Source organism: Balaenoptera acutorostrata, chromosome 9 (genome assembly GCF_949987535.1).
Source record: "Balaenoptera acutorostrata chromosome 9, mBalAcu1.1, whole genome shotgun sequence".
NCBI lineage: Eukaryota > Metazoa > Chordata > Mammalia > Artiodactyla > Balaenopteridae > Balaenoptera > Balaenoptera acutorostrata.
Genome location: NC_080072.1, coordinates 40593766 through 40612101, shown reverse-complemented (window position 1 = coordinate 40612101; position 18336 = coordinate 40593766). Strand labels below are relative to the sequence as shown.

The window sequence follows — 18336 nt, the reverse complement described above, 5'->3', positions numbered from 1 at the left end:
TCCTAAAATGATAGCAATAAACATTAATTGTAACCACCTCCCACCTCCTGCAATGTGTATACGGGTGACCAGAGTAAGACATGGAAGAAAAGCAGAGAAGAAGAGAAAGAAATTGTCCTCCCTCCCTGTAATGTAACTGAAAGAGGACAGAGTTCAGGGTGGAGATCTGCCTCCATCATCTTCCAACTTTGGGACTGTGGGCAAGTTTTTTCAGCTCTCTGATCCTCGTGTTCCTAATCTATAAAATGAAGCTAATGATCCTGACCTCACAGGCTCCCCACAAGCATCAAATGAGGTAACATGGATAAAAGTAGTTCTCAGTCACAAAAGGTTTTACAGAAATAAGGCAATACCATATCATGCAACATGAAGCGAAGGAGGATCCAGAATCTTCAACCCACAGCAACTCTGGAGTCACCGGGGACAGTGACAGCAGTAAGAAAGCATGAGAGGGCTTCCCTGGTGGCGCAGTGGTTGAGAATCTGCCTGCCAATGCAGGGGACAGGGGTTCGAGCCCTGGTCTGGGAAGATCCCACATGCCACGGAGCAACTGGGCCCGTGAGCCACAATTACTGAGCCTGCGCGTCTGGAGCCTGTGCTCCGCAACAAGAGAGGCCGCGATGGTGAGAGGCCCGCGCACCGCGATGAAGAGTGGTCCCCACTTGCCGCAACTAGAGAAAGCCCTCGCACAGAAACGAAGACCCAACACAGTCATAAATAAATAAATAAATAAATAAAAGAATGTGAATTTCTAAAAAAAAAAAAGAAAGCATGAGAAGGGCTGTGCTGATACTAGTCACAGAAATAGCGACAGGAAAAGAGGGGTCTAAATACTTAAGCAAGGCTGGGGGACTCAAAAGCTCAGATACAAATGAAAGTACCGTGATGTGATATTACTCTTGTTTAAAGAATTTATGACTTTGTTAACATGAGTCTGAAACGCTCAACCTCTTAACTTCTTCCCCCCAACCCCCCAACAGAAACAACTGCTTTTGTGAAGCCATTTTGGGGAACACAACGTTTCTTAGGATGGAATTGCTGCACTGGAGGAGCGGGGGGCAGTACCTTAAAGGAATACTTGCGACTTATGCGATCCTCGGGGGCCACTGTTGAGATCACGTAGCTGGGCAGAGGAATGCTCCCAAGGACCACTTCTTCTCGGCTGTCTTTGAATGGAAAAACATATCAGAATAACCTTCTGTGGCACCTTCCTTGGGCTGGTCCATCCCACTGCCCTGGTTCAAGGCTCCTCATCTCTCCCAGGATGACTGCAATCACGGATCGCCCATTCAGGTGCTCTGGGGACCTTTGTGCCAGTGCTGGAACTACACAGGTGAATCAGACAGGGCCCTCTCCCCGAGGACGGGGACAGGCATGTAAACACGCTCTGCTCGACCTGCTAACTCCTGAAATACAGAGGCATACCAAGTGCTGCGGGAACACACAGACAGGAGTGGCACACAGCCTGGGGAAGTGGAGAAGGCTTCAGAAGGTGATATTTAAACTTTTGTAAAGGATGGGGAAGGGAATTCTGGGTGGTACACACCTCATAGGCGATGTTAGAGCAGGTGTGAAATATCCTACCTTTTATGTCTATTCTCTTCCTCCCCCAAACCGTCTTCGTTACCAGAGGTAACTTCCTAATGACAGAATTGGTCCCACTGCTCTCCCACCCAAAGGCACTTGCTGACTGTCCACTGGATACAGAATGAAGCCCAACTTCCTCTGCCTAGGGTCACAGCCCTTTTGCATTTTGGCTCTTACCCACCTCCTGAGCCTTATCTCCTAGTGTGTACTCCATGCAAGACTCACTCTGGCTTTGCAGGTCTGTCATTCCACTTTCTTCTGCTTCTAGAACTTTAATCAAGTTGTTTCTTCTGCCTAAATGCCCATCTTCCCCCTACACATGGGCAAAGCTCTACCCATCCTAAAAAGCCCAACTCGAGCCCTAATTCTTCTAAGGAGCCTGCCCAAGTTCTCCAATATGGAATTGGCTTCTTGTTCCTCTTGAACTGCCTAAGCACTCTGGATGTCTTCCAAAGCCTAGTCTTGTCTTAAAATTAGGCTATCTCTTCCTCCACATTTTGAGCCTTACTTCCTTCTCACCTTTGCACAGCCCCTAATTCTATGTACTGGGGCTCCACAAATGTTCATATGGCCAATTTAATTCACCAGTTGCCCATCCAATAACAGGGGATAAATCCAGATAACAGGTTACAAAATATAATGTTCACCTATACTTCCCATCTCTCCAGATTGAATCAAAGGTGTGCCTGTGCCCCAAGTGAGGCAGAAGCTGGAAAACCTCCAGATCTTGAGACCTTAAGTAGAAGGCAAACCAGATTCTATTATTTTAACTCAACAAGTGGCACTTCCAGTGCTGGGACTGGTAAAAATGAAATCACCAACCATGCACATATGTAAAAGTGAACACTCTGGCAGGTTAACAGGTTATCAGTTAGCTCAGGCCACTGGTCCATGCACTGGATTTGAGAAGACCACCATTTGCATCACCTCACCACCCCCTCTGGCACAAAGACCCCTTGGTGGCCTGAGCCTCAGCTCACCTTTATAGTAAAACAAGCAATAATCAGCCAGCACAAACCACCTCCTTTTCCACAGCCTCATCCCAGAACTGTCCTGCAAAGCAAAGGAAACTAATCAGGGCAATATCTGAGCATACTGTTCCCCCTCCCCAGTCATGTACAACCTGATTCTGGAACTGAGACTTGCCCATATTCACTCTTTCTTTCAATAAATTAATAAGTTTTTACTGCATAGCCATTCTTTGAATAGGACATTAAAATTTAGATCCAATGATGGCTTATCCCCAGGAAGTTTTGTTTCCTATAAACAGACTAATATATCATAAGCATCCTCCTTTTAGAAAGGCAGATATGAATTCAAAAATACAGTTCTCGGGCTTCCCTGGCAGTCCAGTGGTTAAGATTCCACGCTTCCACTAAAAGGGGTGCGGGTTCGATCCCTGGTTGGGGAACTCTCACATGTCGCGCAGTGTGGCCAAAAAAACCCAAAAATACAGTTCATCCGTTAAGAAAGAAATCAGTTTTTAACAAAAGGGAAGTTATTTATTTATTCCTTCCTTCCTTCCTTCCTTCATTCACTGATTCAGGTGCTACACTGTAAAATACCTTCACTTATACTGATTAGAAAATTGGTTTACATAGTATGAAACAAAGAGTTTAAGTTAGCTAATTAATCAATGAGGCAAAGTTCTCATTTGACTAAGTTCAGTTATCTACCACAAAGGACTGATTTTGCTGTGTTTTTCCTTCCTTTCAACAGAAAAAAACCTGGATTTTCTTGTGAAAATTTTTTAAAAATATGGCTAGGGTAGGAAAATAGTAGTTTTAGGGTCACTTTTCTCCCAAACCTAGGAAAATTCCAGAGCCATTTTTAGCTTTTAAAATTGTCTTCCTTGGGGCTTCCCTGGTGGCGCAGTGGTTAAGAATCTGCCTGCCAATGCAGGGGACACAGTTTCAAGCCCTGGTCTGGGAAGATACCACATGCCGTGGAGCAACTAAGCCCGTGAGCCATAACTATTGAGCCTGCGTGCCACAACTACTGAAGCCCACGCGCGCGTAGAGCACGCGCTCCACAACAAGAGAAGCCAACACAATGAGAAGCCTGCACACCGCAACGAAGAGTAGCCCCCCTCACCGCAACTAGAGAAAGCCCATGCAGCAACAAAGACCCAACGCAGCCAAAAAGGAATAAATAAAATAAAAAAATTAAAAAAAAAAAAATTGTCTTCCTTCTGCAAAAGTTTTTGACAGGCTTAAATTTTAAAAATTTTTATTCATTCTCCATTTACTAAAGTGTTAAAAACTTGCTAAGCTCCTGCATTTCTTGGTTTTATCTTCTGCATTGACCAGGTGATCTGGCGTATGATACTTGCTTTGTTTGAAAAGCTCTTCTCCATCCTTCCACATCTGCTTCAAATGTCACTTCCTCTGGAAAGCCTTTCAGGATTCCCCCAAGCATAGCTACATTCTCTCTGCTGTGTGCCCACAGCACTGTACACAGACCTTGGTTACAGCTACAGCACAGCCAAGGAGCCGAGGGGCCTGGGCCAGGGGGTGTCTGTTGGGGAGAAGGATTATTTACAATACCTTCCCTCTACCTCCACATTTCAAAGGAGCATCCTTTTGTTTAACGGAGACGGGGATGGAAGTGGAAAAAGTCAGAGGGTTAGATTACTCAGGTAAGAAAAGAGAATGAGAACAGAGCTGTGAGGGAAGAGGGAATCATTAAGAGAGGTTGGTGCCAGAGGAGTATCGGCCAGAAGAGGCTGGAGAGCTGTGGGAGCTGCCATGCGGAGCAGAACTGGGGGGAGAGATTTCAAGGGGACATTTAGGAATTTATTCTGTGTGGTGTGAAAGGTGATGTCTTCCTCTGTTTTCCCACAAAGCCTTTAGTAAAAATGTACATCATTGCTCTCAGAATTTGTGTGTTTTTGGCTAACATGCTATGTGAGAGACTGTGCTGGGTGATGACATGACACGTGAGAGGTGTTTCTATGTTTCCCCCGGCAGACTATGACATGAGTTCCTCAAGGGCAGGAACCACATGTTACTTATCTCTTTGTCCGTGCTGTGAGAGCACTTAGAACATAGCAGGCACTTGGTGGGTGGGTGGGTAGATGAATGGATGGATGGCAAGAAGGAAAGGAAGGAGACAAAAGGGACGTGTTCTCTGACCCTGGGAGCTCACAGCCTATCCAAGGCCAGAGGACCAGAGGCAGAACAACCGCCTCTGGTGAAGTTGTGGTGAAGTGCGGTGAAGCTAGAGATGAAGGATGGCCTGTGGGAGGAGGAGCAGCTGGTGATGGTGCTGAAGTTTCTAACCTGGGTGCCTAGGAAAATGGTGGTACCCCACCAAGATCCAGAAAAAAGAGGTTAGGGGAAAAAGACAGGTAAGGGGTCAGGAGACAATGAGCTGAGTTTGGCTGATTCGGAATCTGAGGTGCTAGGATGCTAGGTATGTGTGTTAGACTGGGGGAAAGGAAAAGATGGGATTTTTCAGGCAAATGATAACAAAGGCTCTTTCACACCAGGAAGGCAAGTGCTGGCAGAGGATTGGCGGTAAGGCTGGATTCATACTGACCCACCCACACTTGGGCCCGAGTCCCAGGACAGCCAAGAGCACTGGGAACCAAAGCGGTTAAGTGGGTTTGGGGAAGGAAACTGCAGCCATTGAGCAGACTGCCGACTCACAAAAACGAACAGCAAGTCGCTTAGCACAGTGGGCAGAATCTACTGGCCTCAGACAAACTCAGGAACAGAAAGCTTATTATGAGCCTGTTCCCAGTTCCCGGGGGTCAGGGTAAGGAAGGAATTCAGCAAGAACTACCTCCCTGCCACCCCTCCCTCCTCAGTCTCCTCACCTGCTTGTGCAACCAGCCCCTCACCACCACCGGAACATTGGGGTTCCTCCGAATGGCTTGGTCCCTCTTCCCAAAGCTGTGGACTTTACTGCTGGACTTTATGATCTAGGAAAGAGCAGACTTGAACTCTAGCAGCAGGGGGGATTTGGGGAGGCCCAAAAAGCACTTGCATGATAGGAGGGCTGTAGGCTCCCTGCGCCTTCATCTATGCAGCAGTGCCCTCTGATCAAAAGAACAGCAAGAAGACAGAGAATGGGCGTGCACATGGCCGCAGCATCCTAATTAAAAGGCGGGTCCAAGAGCTAGCAAGCTTCCTGTTTGGGTCACAGAGGAAAAAAAACGTAAAGGGATTTTTCAATCAACTTTCACCAGCAGCTGCTGGCCCTAGTATGTCCTATGGTTTTCTGGAGCAATGCTACATTCTGGTCACAGAATTTGCCCATTTCCAGATATTTACCCCTCCTATCTGGTGCACTCCTCAGCACCCTCCCCTTCTCTACAATGCTGGTTCTCTTCCCTGCTCCTCAGTCAGTGCTTCCATATCGTGGGCACAGAAACCTCTGGGCCCTTCTGTTGTGAATCTCACCATGCGGTCTTTGACACACATGTGAACAGAGGTGTGGCCCTCCAAAGACATGACAGGAAAATGAAGAATGCGGCCAAGACCGTAGATGTCAGTTCTGGTTCTGTCAGCAATCACCTGTTTTCTTGGACGTGTGACATAACCGCAATTGGCCTCAATTTCCTGATCTGTCATTTGGGGAGAATACTTATTACATGTTTCCCTCACAAAACTATGGTGAAGATCAAATAGGTTTCTGGCTACAAAGGGGCCTGGCAAAATACAGAAGAGGGGAAGTGGCCAGGAGCTCACCTTGGGGCCAGGCTTGGCCTCCATGGTAGAAGTGGTCCCGGCTGTGGACGTTTCACTGACCATGCTGGACGGTCTTTGGTTTCCCTCTTGCTTCGACATATGTGGATTTGGCCTGTGGGGAGACAGAAGGGAATCCAGTATATAAGTGGCCAGGCTGCAATGGGAAGTGGAATCTGAGATTTATTTCAGGTTAAACTGGTTGATGGACCTTAAACAGCCCAGGACAGATCTTCTAGACACCACCTAACTCCAGACTGCCGTTAGAGGGCCACGACACCCAGCCTACCCACGTGCTTCAGGGAATCAAGAGCATGATAGATGGGCAATCTCCACAGCCTGACACCCCACAAAGGGGCCAGGTCACTGCGCCTGCTGTCCCAAGGTCCCCACCTTTATTTTCTTACTCGGGTGTCTGTGGCAACTGCCCCATCAGATGGGCACACACGGTTTACCCCACTCTTCAGAGCAAAAGCAATCCACACTCCTTACACACACACACTCACACCTCCATTTCCCCTGGCTCCCAAAAGAAGCTGTTTCTAATGAGTAACAAGGAACCACTTGCGCACACATCCACACCCCCAGATACACAGAATCGCTTACATAAATGCCAGTGGGGCTTGCCTCTCAAAATAGATTACTCAACAAAGAGTCTTATTCTAGGAACACCCCATTAGCCCCAAAATAGAGCCATTGAAGATATTAACCCCTTGTGCCATGCCTGGAGAGCAGGAAGAAATGAAGCACGCCTGCATCCCCAGTGAAGTTCCCCTTGATGTGTCCCCGTCAGCCTCCAGCAACATCATGCGTCCCACCAAGAAGGTCCACCTGCCCTGGGAGGGCCAGTGCCCTGGGAACATCATGGTATAGCACTTAAGAGCCATCACAGAGAACCCTTCTTACCTGCTTCCACGGAGCCCCAGCATTTGCCAGTCTTTCAAAGCAGCAGCGGCAGCAGATGACTCCACACAATCCAATCCCCATCCTTAAACAGCTCAATGCTTGATTCCCAGACCCTGCTAACTCTAGGATCTGTAAGCCTTCCTCAAAGTGTAAGTCCCAGCATTCTATGGCTGGGTTGCCTGCTGCTCTGATGGGCAACAGGATCCAGGTAGCTGCAGTAAACTGAGGCTTTTGGCTTGAGGAGTGGAGAAAATCTGATTTGGAGGCCTGGGTCGGGGCCCTGAGGAGATGGAGATGGAAGTGGAGGATCCAGGCAAGACACATCTGAGGAAGACACGCTCTGGATGTCTGTTCGCCGGGCTCACTTTTACACAGGTGCTACGAGGGAAAATCCTAGTTTCCACCCTGGAGACATGCTGCTTCCTTCAAAACCACTGCTGCCCAAAGGATAAGTGATCCTTCCCACACCCCAAGACAGAGACCTGACACCCTGTACCATTAGGGAAGTCCTTCGCGGAAGTAGCTGTGACCCCCGTGCTCTCTGAGCTGTACCAGCAGCAGGACCACTGCAGCGGGCACCAGCTTTCCAAGGGGCTGGGCCCTGCCGGATGCTTGGCAGCTGGAGGTGCAAGTCCCACCAGGCAGAAAGATCACTGGGCTCCTTGTCAGCTCAGGCACTTACTCCAGATTCCCCGCCCCCGGCCTCCATCCCAGCCAGACTTTTGTTACTGCTCCCCACTCAGAGAATGTCACCACACTTAGAGCCCGCTCACTGTTGGCAGAGGCTGTGTGCCGCAGAGATAATCGCCAACCGGGGGTGGGAAGGGGCTCTGAGAGGCTGCCTTGTCCAGGCCCTGCCTCCAGACAGAACTATGCCCGAAACGTCTTCCTGGAACCTGGTCTTGCCTGACTTCAGATTTACAGAGGTTGAGACAAGGAAGAAGAGTTCTCAGATTATCTCAGTCATGGCAGCTGTATCTCTAAGCCAAAATTCAGGACACAAAGTCCAACAGTAAGAAAGGTTTGTTTGGGATTTTATCAAGTTTAATTGGCTCCCATTTAAGACACTGATATGAGGGTTATTACAGAATACTTGAGAAATATAAGAAAAAAGCTAAAACGAAAGAAAAAAATCACCATAGTCCTGTTACCCACAGGAAAGTCATTTTTAATACTTGGTATATTTACTTTCCTTCTTTTTTATATGCCTGTTTTTTTTGGGGGGGGGGAATGTGTGCTTTTTTGTTTTTATATAATTGTGATCATACTGTGTTTATGATTTTGCAGCTTGATTTTTAAACTTATTGTAATATAAACATCTTCTCCTTTCTTCTTCTTCTTCTTCTTTTTTTAAAAAATATTTATTTATTTATTTGGCTGCACCGGGTCTTAGTTGCGGCATGTGGGATCTTTAGTTGCAGCATGCGGGTCCTTAGGTGCAGCATGGGGGATCTAGTACCCTGACCAGGGATTGAACCCACGCCCCCTGCATTGGGAGCATGGAGTCTTAACCACTGGACCACCAGGGAAGTCCCTCTCCTTTCTTTTAAACTCATCCATGTCATTTTAAATGACTGCATCACATTCCATCAACTAGATATGCCATCACTACTCTGTGGGACAAAGAGAGACTATCTGGATTTGTGATTGCTCAGGAAATCCAGGACAGATGCCCACCACTTTTGCCATTTCTGCACTTTACAATCTTGAGCTCTAACTGTAGTCATCTTCCTGTATTCTAACCCCATGTCCCCTCCCTACACTAGCTGCTGGGATGCTGGCTGGCCGGGGAGCTCCTCTAGCCAAAAGTGCGGGAAGAAAGATGACTTCCTAGCAGCCTTGGGTAGGTGAGGAAAGACAGTACGACTACCACCTAGAGAGCCAGGTATGAACAGATTTCAGCTGGAAAAGGACTGTTTGTGGCCCCAACACTGAACATTAGTGAGGGACGGGACGCGGGTGGGGGGGTGGGGACAGGGAGAAACACATGAAGACAACTTCATTCTCCACGACTATAGAGACCTCTGCTCAGCAACATCCAGAGAAAGCTGCCTTATTAGGAGACAGAACTAAAGTCCAAACTAAATCTGCCCCAGAGAGGGGACCATGTCGTCTCTACAAACGGGGAGTGTGTCTTCACCAGGACTCCCCACTCAAGCAAAAGACTCAACCATTACCTAGCAGTCCCTGACCTGACTCTTTGAAAGAACAAGGCGCACACAGCTACCCACTTGGCCAAGTAACAAGATCTGCATTCAGAGGATGTTCCTCTGAATCTCTTCAGCATGGGCAATGGTCTCTTAGGTCCTCCAAGGGTGACTATCACTTTTGGAAATCACTAGAAGTTATCTGGAATTTCAACTGGTTTAAACCAAACCCAAAAAACGATGGTGGTCATGCTTGGGACACCATTTGGTATTCAAAAACGAGGATATGAAAAATGTCTCAAAAACAATTTTCTCACTTGGCTGAAAAGCTGGCTCTGATGGAAGCTTCTAGAGGTCGTTTACCACATTATTTTGAGCAGTGGGAACATCAATGGAGCATGTGTGTAGCCTCCTGAAGAGAAAACTCTGAAAGCAGCAACAATCACTTGGATGTGGGCATTCTGGCACATTTGCTTCAGCCAGTTACGTCTTACAGGTGTGTTCCCCACTTAAAAGTCTGACAGGGCAGACACTGATTTGTCCTCAACTCCCCAGACTCCTGACAGGTTTTACTCAAGAACGGCGCCCTCCCCCAGAGAAGAGAAGAAGAGCCTGTGCCCCTGAGCCGAGCAGCTGTGAAGGTGGTTTGGTTCCCAGCAGCATGCCCTCAGGCACATGAGTCACACAGATGCCGGCAGAGGCGACAAAAAACTGCACACACTAGGGGAAGGCAGACTCAGTGTCATTCAATAAAATCTATTACCTTAAAAGCCTGTTTGCCAGGTTTCTGTGCTATCCTGATTCCCAAAGTACAGTGGGATGATTTGAACAAAGACTTCACTTTCCTTGACTTGGGCTACATGAATGCTGATTATTTTGCTGGAGGGGTGTGGGCTGAAGTTCAAAACAGTGAGCTAGAGTTTTAACTCAATTGTCTCCCCTCTGAAAAGAACAAAGGAAGTCAGAACCACACAAAAATCAGTCTGGAGAAGCCCAGGAGGAAAGTGACCTTCATTCTACTCTGAACTTCCTCAAGGATGTGTCAGGTGAACCTGGGCAGGAAGTCATTTTCTCTGTCCCTCAATTTACCCATCTACAAAAGGAGCTGCTTCTGCTTCCTACATTTCCGGGAGCAAATGCATATAACACGGTCAGACGTAGTAAGAGAGAGAAGTTATAAATTCAGAAGCCACTCCTTTCTGCTGGGTCTGAATTTAGGTGAGTTTGGTTAATGGGCTCCTCAGCTGCCTCTCAGTCAGCATCAGGAACTGGAGCAGACTGAAGCGGCAGCACAGCAAGACCCTATTGCTGTTGCAACAGGTAGGTCGCCAGGCCAAGAATCACCAACCCTTAGGGGTGGGTACACAAGGTCAAGCAAGCAGAGGGACCAGGCTGTATTTGTCCAGCACCTGCTATGTCAGGCACTTTGCCTGCATTATCTCACTTACCCTTGCAAAGCCAGTTTTACCTTCTCCATTTTGTCAAAGAGGAAACTGAGGCTCAGAGAGATTAATGACTTGCCCGAGAGAGAAGCTGGACTCCATAACCTAGGCTTCGCCACAGAGATACCATCCCACGGCAAGTCCCAAGGTCTGGCAGAAACAGCCTTTTGCTCTTCTCAACCCCAAGAGCAACCCCCAAACCAAGAAGATCCTGGGGTGGTGGAAAGACCATGAGCCCAGAATAACGGGATCTCAACAAAGCTCTGCAGCTTACTGACTCTCCAAGAGTCACGTCACTATTCTGGGCCTCAATTTCCATTTTTGCAAAATGAGGTGAAAAGAACTCTCGTCTCACAAGGTGGTTATGTAGACTGAAATGACGCTTTGAACACCACGAAGCACTGCACTCAACGAAAAGCACTGTTTGTCCCTGTTACCAGTGGAGACTTCAGAATTTAAATCTCAGGTATACTTTATTTTTATTTCTAAGGCACTTATCTCCAGAAAGCTGAAGGTACCAGACCATTAACTTCTGAACAGCAATCATTTCGTATAAACACCTTCGCTGGGGCTTCTTTAACGTGTAATAACCCTGTGGCTGGGGGATTGGCCTCCCTTTCTTTCTCCAGGAGAAAGATAATGTCAGGAGTCTTCAAGGCTATGATGGGAGGTTCGAAAGCCATGAGAAATCAGGAATCTCTTACAAAGAAGACATCATTAGATGACATCTGTGTCCCATTAATTCCTAGAAAAATAGGCACCCCCAATTCATGCTCTATCCTCAAGGATTCTACATGGAGAACTCAGCTGAGATTACTGGGTGCATGAGAACAGGCACACTCACAAATAACCAGCCCAACCAGCATTTTTTAAGGCGCTCACACCCACTACCCTAAGGGGTTTGGGGAAAGCAGTACACAGTGAAAAGCAGGAATAAAACAAAGTTCTTGTCCCAAACAGGCAGACAAATCCACACCCCCTCTTCCCAGAGAAAGAGACACACAGACGGACCACCAACGCTCCCTGTACATACTCCCAACACCCCGGGGGAGGCTGTCTGACAGGGGTTTTCATTCAGCAACTGTGGCCTCATTACTCAGCTAAGGCTTTCTGCATTCCTTCCCCTTCTCCCCCAGCTCCTCTCTTGAACACAAGCTCCCGTTCCTCCCCCTACTCCACACCACCTCGGGAGCTGGAAACCAGCCCAAACGGCACCCCTCACCTGGCACAAAAACAAGCCAGCGAGCTTCGAGGGCTCCTCTCTCCCACCTTCACACCCAAGCACTGTCCTGAACTTGGCCTGAGTCCCGCTCTGCCGTATGAGCCTGGTCCAGTCTCTTCTGCTGTCCAGGCTCCATGTCTCTGTCTATGCCGAGGGAGAACCAGACTTTGACCTCTATTGTCCTTTTCACCTCTGTTCTGCTGTTTCAGAGATGCTACAATTCTAACCCCAGCCTTTGGCAAGCCCTTTTCTAGCATATCTGCTCCTCCTGGATTACCAGGCAGCCTCTTAACACATTAGAAAATAGCCTTTTCTAATGGAGATCTGGGTACTTCCAAGACTAGGAGGAGGTGAAAGAAGAGGACAAGGAGGGAAGTCACAGGAAGACAAAAATCACTGTGCAAGCAGCAGCTTCCCTTCCACACACAGCAAAGCCACCACTGCAGCATCTTCCTCAGCACAGACAGCCGGAGACGTGGTTGCTGTGTGGCAACGAATGCATCCCCAGTGCCAATGCCCTTCGAAACATCAACATCAAAAGCCAAGCCAACAGCCAGGTGTCTGAATGAACTAAGGACACCATCATCACCTCTTCCCTTACCTGTGATTGTCACCAACACCGTCTCTTAGACCAGGAAGGAAAACTGAACAGTCAAGTTTCTGCATCTGCTTGCCAGGTGTTCCCGTTTTTCCTCATTTTTCTGCTGCTATGGCAACCAAATGCAACAGGCAAAGCTAGCCCAAGACTGCCAGTCTGGAAAGACAAGGTGCTGGCTGTATCAGCCGCAGACAGCAACACATCAGCCTCACAGCCCGGGGCTCAGCAGATGAGCTACAGGACGGACTCCTTCTCCGAGCTCAGAGTTGTAGCGCACCCCTCTGCCAACCTGGGCTCTTAATCTCTCACTGCGAGCTTTCACCAACTTGAAACTGCAGGAGGAACGGGAGACAGCCATCTCTAGCAGCAGGAGATACCCCACCCCCAGGCATAATCAGCATATGCCTTGGAGAGTCTTGCCCTGCAGCCTGCAGAGTGAACCCCCAAAGAGGTCAAAGGTCAGGACGGTTAAGTCTAACCTTCAGCAAGATAGTATCTTTTAAAGTCTTATCCTCCAAACACCACTCATGAAATTCTAGGCAATTCCAACTGTGGTTTTTTTCTAAGCAGTCCAACGAGACAACGAAGGGCTGCTCAGACCTCAGTGGAGGGAACAAGCTAAACTTCCTAGGTTGCCCAGAAAGACAGGCCAGGCAAGGGTCCTCTCCCCTAGTTAGGAAACTCCAAGGCGATCTTGGGGGCCTTGCAGCTGGCTTCTGAGCAGAGCAGGCTTCTGAACTTCCGGAGCGCATACTCTCTCAACTAGGCCCCACCTCATCAGCAAATGTTTGACGGAGGCTGGGGATCCGTGTCCGCAGCCTGCTGTCAGTCAGCTGCCAGCCTTACGGCTCCGGAATGCTTCTGTCCTCTTCCCCAGGAGCTGCAGAGGCGTCTGTCAGCGGCTTCCTGGGCATCCCAGCACTGAGGAGAAAATGCTCCTGTGCACGGCCCCAACCAACAGAACCACAGCCTGGGAGGGAGTTCTCTGTGCCAAGGCTTCCGCCTTTATGAGGGCCTCTGGGTGTGGCCCTTTAAGCCACAAGCTCCCAATTCAAGAAAATCACTGAGAATCAGGAAAGAGGCCTTCAGAAGAGACCAGATGATCCAATCACTGTAACTGAAGCCCTGCAAAAAGGCTTGAGGATGTTTTCTGGAGAAGAGACTACCGGGGAAGCTGGCGCCTTTCAAGCAAGTGTGAAGTTATTAGATCAAATTTCATTACTGCAAATACAATTACAATGAAAACTTCTAAGTAGCAGTAGCCTACTTAGTCAACACATTAACGCCTAAGTACAGCCAAGGAAGGGGAATGTCTCCTGAAGACCACTGAGATGAGAGGCAGTAGGTGTAGTAGTTAGAGGCATAGCATCTGCGGCCAGACTACCTGGATTCAAATCCTAACTCTGCCACTTATTAGCTGTGTGACTTCTGGCAAGACTCTTAACCTCTCTGTGCCTCAGTAGCCATGATAATAACGTTATCTTCCTCAAAGGATTGTTGTGGAAATTAATATATGGAAAGCATTTAAAACAGTACCTGATAATAAATCATAAGGGCTCTAAGTATTAGCTATACAAATAATAATAATATCAATATTATTATTAATGGAAAAAGCCAACTCTTATTCTAAGAAGTAGATTACTTCACTTAATGTTAAAGATGAAATTCTAGATGTTGAAACAAGGGATGATAGAAAATCTCCTTCCTAGAAAATTAGAGACTGAGCTGAAATTTGCCTGCCTTTTACTTTTACTCATTGATCTGATGCCTGCCTTTGGCAGCCACGTGATAAACATACCCCACTTCCACCTGCCAGCCCTTCTTGAAGACTTACATCACATCCTCCTTCGTCTTCTCTCCTACAGACTAAACATGATCGGCCATAGGACAGGGTTTCCAGACCCCTTTCCATAAGGGGATTCCCCTCCTCAGGGATATCTCAATTGCTCAACATCCCTCTTGAAATTTAGTACCCAGATCAGAGCGTCTGGGGCTTGGCATGTCCTTGGGGCTCCATAAACTCAGAATGAATTAATGAAGTAGTCCACAAACACCATGGTATACCAGAACTATTCTCCCCCTTCCTCTACACATTATATTTTTATTAATGCAGCCTGGGCTTATATCAGCTCTTCCAAGAGGGATTTCCACATGCCTGTTGGCTTGGGTATACAGGGGTCTCCCCTATGGGTCAAGGCTGCAGGACCTGTTGACTGATACCCACCTGCCTTGGGGGTTCTGACAAAGAACTCAGTAGCATAACAGAAAAGGTGAAATGAAAAAACAAACGCTAGTCATGCAACAAAAGATGCTCGTCAGCGACAGTCTCAAAAGGCCCTGCTTCCCTTAATAAATCTGCACTGTGGGTTATTAAGCGTAGTCATTAGTGCTGACCAACAAATATTTCTGATTCCCTTCCCAGATGCCTGGTAGAAAAGCACTTCCCTGCCCCCTTGGAGTTAGGAGTGGTCATGTGACTCGCTTTAGCCAATGAGATGTGAGTGAAAGAGCCAGTGCACAATTCACCAAGTTTCCCTTTTCTGGCTTCTGGCAATCACGGAAGCACAGAGATGCAGGTCCTTCAGTAAAGGTGACAGAGCTGAACCCCTCAGGGGACCTATGATGGACACATGGGGCAAAAGTGAGAACCTTAATTGTTCTAAGTCACTGAGATTTTATTTGTCGTTATTACCAGAGCAGACCCTAGACTATCCTGACTGAACCTGTATTACTGAAACAGAAACTAGAACATTCAGAGTTTATGTCCTCTAGATCCACCAGATCATAGCTTTCACATTATTTCTCTTCTCCACGCTTCTAATCAGTAAGATGGGAAACAATCTTTTGGTGGGCATGCACCTGGTATACCAAACAGCTCAGGTGAGCCCCACCTGCCAGCAGTGCAGGAGATGGGTTATCTGTTCACATCAGTAATGCTCTAAAGGAAGTCACCATGGAGAATGTTTTTTTTCTTCTCACAGGATAAGGAATCCCAAGATTATCTGACTAAAATCCATCTGAGATTGCCACTGCAGCCCAAAGAATGATGGGTTATCTGGAGGAGACTTAAGGATAATTAGAAGAATCTGGGAGTAATTCAGGAGCGATGGGAACAGCAGGTTGTTTAAATCAGTAGTTCCCAAACTCTTACCAGAATCAGAATCACCTGAAGGCTTGTTAAAACACAGTTTATGGGGGTCCTACCTCCAGAATCTCTGATTCAGTAGATCTGGGGTGGGGCTTGAGAACTGCATCCCTAACAAGTTCCCAGGGGATGCTGGTTCAGAGACCACACTTTGAGAACCACAGCTCTAGAAGTGGTGAAAACGAGGCAGAGGCTCTGGCGAGAGGAGTCAATGTGACCGTTAACAGACCTTTGGAGAAGGAAAAGAAAAGAGCCAGTTTTCCTTTTTCTACCCAACACATTAATCTGAGAGCTGATATAAGGACACAAACGGTCATCTCAGCCTTTTTTTTTTCTCACCACATAATACACTACACAACAAAATTAAGCTCTTCTAAGGGAACAAAGTGGAAATCATATTCCTTAGCACAGTTTTAAAAAATGGTTTCTGGGAAGGCAAATCATGCCTCACTCCAAAGCTCCCCCAGGATTTACCTGGAGGAAAAGCCAAGTCTATTTCAGGAGGAAGCAATTTGGATGATTGGCTGCAACCTCCCTCTCCAACCTTATCTCTCCTTCACAAACCTCCATTACATGTAAGTCTTCTTCTGGAAGGTTGCCTATCTCCACTTCATTGAGTTGTTTTTCTGGGGTTTTATCTTGCTCCTTCATCTGGTACATAGTCCTCTGCCTTTTCATTTTGTCTCTCTTTCTGTGAATGTGGTTCTCGTTCCACAGGCTGCAGTATTGTAGTTCTTCTTGCTTCTGCTGTCTGCCCTCTGGTGGATGTATAGGGTAATGCCTTATTTCTGCTAGTGTTGGAGGGTCTCCTGCAGAGGCGGGGGGCAGCTATGGCTCACCGCGGGGACAAGGACACTGGCAGCAGAAGTTCTGGGAAGTGACATGTCAGTCTTCTTGCCAAGGCTGGTCACACTTCCCTCAGCTGTGAATGACCCTCACACTCGTGCACACTTATCTTCATCCTCCCCCTTCCTCCAGTTTAGGTCCAGACACTTCAAGAAAGTCTTCCCTCTCTTTCGTCCCCATCACAGCCAATCAATCACCAAGTCCTGTCAATTTTACCTCCCAAGTATCTCCAGAATCCACTTGGTGCTCTTCGTTTTTCATTCTAACTCAACTAGTATAGATTCCCCATGCTCTCCCCTCTCGGTCTTTGCACAAGTTGTTCACCTTGACTGGACAGGTCTCAATTTAAAGAACATCCTTTCCCAGCAAGGAGAGGCCTTCCACAATCCCGGAGCCAGGTTACAACCCTCTTTTATCAACTCCCTTTGAACCCTATGTTCCCTCTATCCTGAACATTTACCACATTTGTCATCTCTTGTTTAATTATCTTCCCTACTCAACCGTAAGCTCTTTACAGACAGGACCACATTTGTCTTGTTTGCTGCTATAACTGCAGAGTCTGGCATAGCCCCTGACACATGTATGCACTGACTAAGTATTCAATGAATAAGTGCAGCAATCACCACATCAGTTCATAGGAATCATCCCTTCCTCTCAATCCCTAAAGCACATTCTGTCTGCTTCAAGGAATGTCTGGCCATATAGTTGTACCCATCATCTGAAATGAGCAAGCACCCCTTATGACATTCAGGAAACGGGATCTAGAGGGAAAAAGTGACCCTTGAAAAGAAGGAATATCTTTTCCTTGGAAACTGGATGGAATTGAGATTAGCTGCAGAGATATTTTGGTAGGATAAAGAAGCTACCTTCTTAGAAGTGGTCAAGGGATAAAGTCTTCTGTTAACAATGAGAAAAAGGATGTGTGTGACAGAGGTGTTTAGTGATGGAAAGTGTGCATTTCTCCAGAAGCTCTTATTAAAGTTGGTAACTTCTCAAGCTAAATGTTCTGATGGATTCTACATCCAGACCTTTAATAATGACAGGTGCCCGTGTCTCCTGGATGCCTAAGGAGGGGGGCTGAACTCAATGACCTCCCAAGAGCTTCTAACCTTCAGGATTCTATAAACAAACTCATTCCAAGCTGGAATTTGGAGAATCCACATTCTGGCTTTGTCTTTACACAGCAGGTCTTTTTCAATGTAGGAGACAAGACAATCTTTACCTTGCATCCCCTCTTTCTCTAATAGTATTAATGCTTTCAAACACCCCCCAACCCCCAACAAGCCCCACAGTCTGGCTGTCATGTCCTGTGGGCCACGAGCACCAAAATAATTGAGCAAACAGCTTCTGACTAGGGCAAGGGTTAGACCTGACCAAAAAGAGATCAGGCTGGGATGACATCCTGGCTTTTCTACTTCTAGCCAGGCAACTTTGGGCAAGTGACGTGACTTCTTTGGGTCTTAGTATCTTCGTCTCTAAGATGGTGATGATGGTCTACCTCTCAGGATTATTGTATTAAATGAGATATGCATATAAAATCCCCAGCACAGAGTAAACATGCAAGGAATGTCAGTATGATCATAATTACAGATTTTTAGTTTTAAAAGTTCTGTTGGATAATGATTCTAAGTTGAAAACACTATTGAGATGAAATAATATGTTCGGAATTTGCTTCAAAATAATCCAGGGGTGAGGGGGAGGGTATAGATAAAATAAAATCAGCCATGTTTTGGAAACTGTTGAAGATGGGTA

At 47.1% G+C, this 18336-nt stretch overlaps 1 protein-coding gene across 5 annotated transcripts in view; it reads right to left on the bottom strand.

Annotated features, from left to right (window-relative positions):
* The window catches only part of PLEKHA7 (pleckstrin homology domain containing A7), a 211626-nt gene that overhangs the window by 64877 nt on the left and 128413 nt on the right, over nt 1–18336 (bottom strand). For all 5 annotated transcript variants that reach the window (XM_057553588.1, XM_057553590.1, XM_057553591.1 and 2 more), the window contains 4 exons: nt 6282–6393; nt 5408–5512; nt 2568–2640; nt 1066–1166 (listed from right to left, as the gene is read on the bottom strand). In XM_057553588.1, coding sequence (XP_057409571.1) covers nt 1066–1166; nt 2568–2640; nt 5408–5512; nt 6282–6393 — 391 coding nt within the window. The remainder of the gene's footprint in view (nt 1–1065; nt 1167–2567; nt 2641–5407; nt 5513–6281; nt 6394–18336) is intronic.